This window comes from Ascaphus truei, chromosome 8 (genome assembly GCF_040206685.1).
Source record: "Ascaphus truei isolate aAscTru1 chromosome 8, aAscTru1.hap1, whole genome shotgun sequence".
In the NCBI taxonomy this organism is placed as follows: Eukaryota; Metazoa; Chordata; class Amphibia; order Anura; family Ascaphidae; genus Ascaphus; species Ascaphus truei.
The window spans coordinates 50,710,050-50,717,464 of record NC_134490.1 but is presented as its reverse complement, the minus strand read 5'-3'; the positions used below and the strand labels follow the sequence as shown (position 1 = coordinate 50,717,464).

Sequence of the window (7,415 nt, the reverse complement as noted above, 5' to 3'; positions counted from 1 at the left end):
ATCTCCTTGTTTCTTCCTTGGTGAGCTTAACTCGTTCTATATGATTATCCATGGTTCCCAGATATTGTAAAAAGCTATCGTTTTTTGCTTAAGGTGCGCGGTTAGCTTCTCCATAAGTATTACTTCATTTATCCTGTTTTTTAGTTTAGTCATGGAGGGTGGGGACACTTTCTTCCAGGAGGCCGCATAGGGAGTTCTTATTTAAAGACTCCTTTCTGCAAAATCCCATTAAGCATGACTGTGTTTACCACGTTTTGCAACATGAAGATTTTCCGAAATAGTCCCCTACAGTTTCTTATACAGTATATGTAATGTTTTTGCCTGATTAACATGTTGTTGTTTTTTTAAACCTAATCAAAATGAGTGAGAAAAGACACTGGCTCTGTAAACAACGATACTGAGTTTGAAGCAGGGGACATGGTTTTATTCCCTGTGTCGGCTCCTTGTGACCTTGGGCAAGTTGTTTTATCTCCCTGTGCCTCAGTCACCAAAAACATAGATTGTAAGCTCATCTGGGCAGGGACTGTGTCTGTAACATTGCTATGTGCTGCGTACCATGGACTGCACTATAATTCTGAAGCATTTTGAGTCCCATTGGGAGGAAAGCACTATGGTATATGAAATAAAGTTATTAAAATATATACTTTTTCCTTGGTTTATTTTAATTTTATTTGTTTTTTGTCCAACTTTTATAATTTATGTTTTTTTTAAGAACTGTCATTAAGGTTAATCTTTAAATAATACAAAAAATTAATATATGGTGGTTAATGTAATATATAATTGTGTGTTTTAGTGCAGATTTCTTAAATAAAATGATTGATAAATACAATGTAATTAGTTAGAAATAACTGGAGTCTAACTTCTGCATCTAAGAAAAAATGTTTACAACTTTTGCATTTACTTAATAATTTCTCTGAAGTATTTTATAACGTTAGCAACACCCTGATACCTGTGGTCTAAAAACCACAATACATAGAAGAGTTAAAACATACAGATTAAAACAATATCTCAGGATGGAAGCGACTATCCCCTACTTCAATTTAATAAGACACAAGCATGGTGCATTATATAATGATCATATCTCCATATACTTTTATTCTGCCATACATAATTATTCAAACATACTCATATGTTCCTCTCTATTTATTGGCAGGTCCAGTTATTAGGGTGTCTCGACTGTGTGTATGGGGTCACGGTTGGAAGTGCTAAGTCACACTAAAGTTTACATTGCTACATTTTTAAAGGTGGTGTCCCAAACAGGCAACGCTACTTTGACAAATCAAACTATAGATTACTAATGATTGATGATCTATTACAAAAGGAGGAGCCAGATACATATTTGGGGATATAATACCGGTATGTTAACTTATTTATTGAGTCTTGTGAACTGGCTAACTTTTTCTTTTTGCAATAAGTCTACTAGTTCAATAATTTAGTGTTGGTTCTCTGGGTGACTGCAGCCTATTGTTATATGGGCTCTATGGTTTCAGAACACGTGATCCTAGAGACGCCGTTTTCGTAAGAGAAAAGAAAATGCCAATCAGAACAGAAAATAAACTAAAATAAACATAACTCCCCTCCCCCCCCCCAAAAAAAATATTTTTTGAGAAAAATAGAGGCCAGAAAGCTAATGTTCCTATTAAAAAGTTTGAAAAAGCTTATTATATGCCATTGTTTTGCTTTGGAATAATTATACTATGATTGTAACTGCATCAAAATGTTTATTTCTTGAGAGAGGAAAGGACATCCATTTTTTTACCATGCCACATCTCTACAAAATAAAAGAAGGTATCTCTCATGTCCTATGGTATGAAATAACATGATAGATAGACAGCACAAATAGTGAAGTCAATAGAATTATCATGGAATTATCAGGAAGTATGCATTTAATGTAACCCCTGCACTGCAGTGCATTATGGGTCCTTCTGGCACTACAGAGGTTAACAGTATTTCTTTATTACTGTATTTATTATAACAAAGTTTAACTGTATGTGCGCATAAAACCCCCCCAACTAAAATAAAGCAATATAATAAAGAGTAATGCCTTAAAATTTGCCTTGCACATTGTTTTTACTGATATTCAACGTAATTTTGCCTTTTTCGCCGAATTTCGTCAAAAAATCACATTGATCGGCATTCCGAGAAAATCTGCCATTTCCGGCAGATTATCACACACTATTGTGAATTTTCACCACAATGTAAAATGGCAGTACATAAAGGGTTATGTGACCTGATGCCACTTGCTTTCGTGTTAGAATTTTTACCCATATCAACAGTATTTATCTTTCCTTACAAATTATGTGTTTTCTATACGTTTATTTATTTTTTATTTTAATTAGTTCTCTAGTATTGGATACTACGGTATGCATTTTTTTTACCTGCTAATGCCCTTTTTATTTTTATTTTTTAATGTACTGATCATCCTTTTGGTTGCAACAGCAATCATTTAGAAAGTTATATCCACTTCCTCTTTTGAAACAGGCTGACACACCTTTTTTAGCTCTGCCCTTTGGCAACAAAGTATCACAAACATATATGTTGGTGTTCCAACCTAACAGGCTGTCTGGCAGGCTCTGAAAGCTGTAATAACAATGTGTTACACTTAGTAATATAATGTTACAGATCAGGTGCAGCATTTCACAGACTGCAGCACAGTTAGAAGGCGGCCATTATATTAGGCACACAATCAGAATTTTGATGATTTATAACAGGAGTGCCAAACGATTGCAGCTTAGGTAAGAATGTAGAATTGTACATCATCACATGCTTTACATATACAGAAAGAAACAGGAGAGAAAAAAAGGGGGGGGGGGGATAGGGTATTGCAGCTTTAATTATTAGACTTTTTTTGCTCTCCTACAGCGATAAATAAACTGAATAGAAAATACCAGAGCACTGAAAGAAGTAAAAATAATCCCTATACCTAAAATAAAAAGGTATAAGAAAGAAGTGCAGAATTATACACAGAAAGGCGTTTTTATTTTTTTATACTTTATTGGCAAATTTGATCTGCATTTTTTATTGAAGAAAAAATACATAACCGAGTGTCCTCAACAAATTGTTTGCAAACACACATAAATATAACATACATTCGATTGTGCTGCAGCTCTTTTTTTTTTTTTTAATTATTATTATTGCACATACAGTAGACCAGGGGGGGGCAACTCCAATCCTCAAGAGGTACCAACAGGTCAGGTTTTCAGGATATCCCTGCTTCAGACCAGGTGGCTCAATCAACGACTTGACCTGTTGGTGGCCCTTGAGGGCAGGAGTTCGCAACCCCTGCAGTAGATCAACTATTTACACAGTAGCTAGTTGCATCACAATACACATTTTGCTATTTTCTTCCAACTCACACACGAAAAGATGAAAATGGCATGACAAAAATAACTAATTTAGACCATATCCATGGCATTCAATAGGTTCGCTATAATGCCCTATAGTCACATGACATCTTAACCCATAGGTTGCCAGAGGGGACAGCAACATACCTCTAGCAGCCAAGGGCATTACATGTTTTAAATCCCCATTGTTGAAGATTAAGCAACAAATGCCAAAGAAATCCCCACATTTAAGACGATTACAACCCTACATGTAGAATTGCAGCATCTTGCACTGAAGCAAAATAAATTAAACTGATCCTAATGTTATCCTCCCAGACCCTATTTTGATATATAATGTGCAGATAACACTTTATCAGATGCGTGCTATACTTAACACTGTGCAAATAAGATAAGTCTCTCTAACATGTATCTGTATTCATGTGCACTCCTATTTGACTTTCTCCTCAATAAAGCAGGATGCATTATTTAAAGTCCTAAGTTGCAAAGGCTTTTTTTTGCAACTTAATGAAAGGTCTGTTTAATATAAACATCTTTAATTCCTCGTGCAATATGCACAGCTTGAGGTAGAGACTTGACTGTCTGATATATTCTATTTCACCAGACAAATAACTTAAAAAGACAAAATAAACATTGTTTCCGATAAGGTTAAAAAAATTAAAAAAATGTTCATTTTTATTTTCCAGGGGGCATTTTCTTTACAAAAACGGGGTGTTTGATAATGCTGCTAAAAATATTCAATGGGCAGAGTTAACGCATTCAGCGCTGGAGAAGATGGATTTTGTATTGTGCTGCAGTTTCTCCAGTGCTGAAAGGTTAACCATTCATGTAAAATCAGAAATTAGAGACTATATATAATTTAAAAGTGAGTGTCTCTTACAGCAGAACATACATATATACGCACGCACGCACGCACACTGCGAGGAGTAGGGTGGACACAGTTCTCAAAGTTTGCAAAAGATTCAAGGAAATATCAATAAGTGCCAGAAAACATTCTTCTTTTTTTCTTTCCTCTTCAGCAATGAAAGCTGAAAATAGATTTTTTTTTTTTTTTTTTTTTACATTTAGCTCAATACAAATCAGCACGTCGTTGCTGTAATCAGTGCTAAAATCACACAGGTTGTATTTAGATGAGGTATTCTGAAAGCAATGTCAGTTGGATTGAGTCCAAGTAAACAATGAGTGTCACCATAGGACAGGGGACCTGCTCTGAGGTCCATGAGCGCTATTGAATTTCCATATAACATGTTCTGAAAGGGTGAGGGTACCCAAGGAACACCTACAGGCCGTGCTGGGCGGGGTAGTTGGGTGGCAGGGTCTTGAACCCCAAATAAACTAGGATGCAAGGTTTTGTGCGGAATGAAGAAGTCCAGTAACTGTTGAAATGGTCTTCTGAAACTGAGCAGATACATTTATTCAATGATCGATGCGCAGACACAGTGCTAGGCTGCTCTCATTAGCAAAATGTGACCCGTTTAGAAGCCAAGAGATGCTCAGCACTGAGTCTCCTACATTCATACTAAAGTGCTCTTACGACCTCTCCCACCGCCCCCAGTGCTTGGACCCATACACCTAATGCTTGTAGATGATTCCACACTCTCAAGCCCCTAGATCTCTCATCCACTGGCAATGACAAAGATACACCTGTCCAGGTACCTTCCTATGCCGGATCCAATGACTGCTGTGCCCCATTGCATTCAGACCAGGTCCCTAAAGCATTGGTGTCTAAAGAGTTAGCAAAGCCCCCAGAATAACGAGACAGTTCCCCACTAGCATGCAGCCTTCGGTCTGCCTTTCTGAGGCAGCACAGAAGCCTTTTGAAGGCTTTCCTAAAATCAGGGCTTCTGCAGTAGATTATTGGGTTGAAAGCAGAGTTCACATAACCCAGCCAGTTCAGGAAGAGGAACAGCTTGTCTGGGATGAGTTTCCTGTCGAACACGTTCACCACATTGGCCATGAAAAATGGCAGCCAGCATAGAGTGAACGTGCCCATGATGATGCCCAGGGTCTTCAAGGCTTTTTGTTCCTTGGCCACCAGGATTTTGGAAAGTCTTCTCCTGCTGGGCCTCCCGTTGCTCAGGATGTGGTTGTGGTAGAATCTTCCCTCGCACTTGTCTATCTTTTTCATTTGCTTCTTGGCTTCCTTAAAAACCCGAATGTAGACAAAGATCATGACCACCAAGGGGATATAGAAGGAAATAATGGAAGAGGCTATGGCGTAAGCCCGGTTGGTCACAAAGTCACAGCAGCCAGGGTTTTCATAGCAGCTGAGAGCCTCTGGGTCACTAGTATCCCTCCACCACTGCATCATGATGGGCAGGAAAGAGACCAGGGTTGAGATAGCCCACACCATGCACACTATCCCTTTGGCTCTAACTTTGGTGAGCAAACTTTGGTAGCGAAACGGGGAAGTGATGGCTATGTAGCGATCTATAGCTATGACACACAGGGTCTCAATGCTGGCGGTCACACACAGCACATCCACCGAGGTCCAGAACTCACAAAAGAAAGATCCATACAGCCAAGTGTCGCTGATCACTAAGGTAGCACCCAGGGGTACCACCAACAAGCCCATGATAAGGTCCGCACAAGCCAAGGAGATGATGAAGACGTTGGTCAGGGTCTGCAGCCTCTGGTTCTTGGCGATAGCCACGATGACCATCACGTTGCCCACCACGATGAGCAGGATGATGGTAGCCATCAGCATGGCCATGCCAATAGTCCACTGCTTGGACAGCTCAGGAAGAAGGTGCACGGGACTGGTCGCCGTGGGGGTAGAGCCGCTGCTGGACCTGTTCCCGCAGTCCAGGGAAACCAAGCAATCCCCCATGATGGGTGCAGGTCCTGGGTGGTGAGCCTTAGCCGTGAAGCCTCCCTTGGGAGACCATTGGAGCGGCGCAGTAAAGAAGGAAAGAGTCGTCCCAGGTGCCGGGGTGGGATGTGCAATGTGTCCACCTGCGGCACAGGTGCGGGGGGCAGAGCTTGTCCCTTTTGAGAGTGGATCCAGAGGCACAGTGATCTCCTGTCCGGTCCTGAGAGCCCTTGCACTGGCGGTACTGTCCGGTCCTGGGTTTCTGGCAGCTCCTGCACTTGTAGAGATGGAAGTGGCCGCTGCACTGGCAGTGACAGTCCGGACACTGGTGAGACTGATTTCTGCAGTAGCTCTGGCACTGGAGGAAGTAATAAGTGAAGAGAGATCTCTCGCAGTGCTCCTGGGATCTCGTGCAGTGCTCTTGTGATCTCGTGCTGCTCCTGGGATCTCTTGGAGCTCCTGGGATCTCTTGGTGCTCTTGGAATCTCTCGCAGTGCTCCTGGGATCTATTACAGTACTCTTGGGATCTTTTGCTGCTTCTATGATCTCTCTCAGTGTTCTTGGGATCTCTCGCAGTGCGCCTGGTTGCAGTGCTCTTGTGATCTCTTGCTGCTCCTGGAATCTCTTGCTGCTCCTGTGATCTCTCGCAGTGCTCTTGGGATCTCTTGCTGCTCCTGGGATCTCTTGCTGCACCTGGAATCTCTCGCAGTGCTGTTGGGATCTCTCGCAGTGCTGTTGGGGTCTCTTGCAGTGATTTGGGGTGTTTTCGCAGTGCCCCTTGCTGCGGAACCTGTTGCAGCTCTCTGTGTCCCTGTAGCGGGGCAGCTCCTGTCCTGTTCCTCCGTCCCCTCCGTGGGCTCAACATGATTCTGAGCTCTGCAGCTTCTCCCGCGCCGGGGACAACCCCCTCCCTCCTACATCACTCTCACGTTTCCAACCAATCAGCGCGCTTCGGGGGGATTCCCCGCCCCTTGTCATGCTGGGCACGCAGAGTCATTCTAAAGAGAATAAAAGAAGCGAGGTAACACATTGACCCACGGGCTGCAGGGAACCTGACCGATCCAGAAGAGACAAACTACCCCTTCTGCTCTCTTAGTAGTAGGATTGTGGGACTTTACCTTATCTGGTGCCAGCAGGACAGGGACTATTATTGGGGGGATCAGTACCATATATGCATTACCAGAATGTATAAACCCGGGAGGGGGCGTGAGCCCCCCCCCCTTTTTAGTTTCAGCCCCCAGATTTATTTTGCCATTTTATTT

General features: G+C 41.8%; 1 protein-coding gene across 1 annotated transcript; it reads right to left on the bottom strand.

Annotated features, from left to right (window-relative positions):
• Window positions 1-3,058: 3,058 nt before the first annotated feature.
• ADRB1 (adrenoceptor beta 1) lies at window positions 3,059-7,011 on the bottom strand. The gene has a single exon (XM_075611948.1). The coding sequence runs from the start codon at window positions 6,169-6,171 to the stop codon at window positions 5,002-5,004; it is 1,170 nt and encodes a 389-aa protein (XP_075468063.1). The 5' UTR covers window positions 6,172-7,011; the 3' UTR covers window positions 3,059-5,001.
• Between the last annotated feature and the right edge of the window lie 404 nt (window positions 7,012-7,415).

What these genes read in the sequence shown, in the direction of transcription:
- ADRB1 (XM_075611948.1), bottom strand. Translation starts at nt 6,171, where the DNA reads ATGGGGGATTGCTTGGTTTCCCTGGACTGCGGGAACAGGTCCAGCAGC.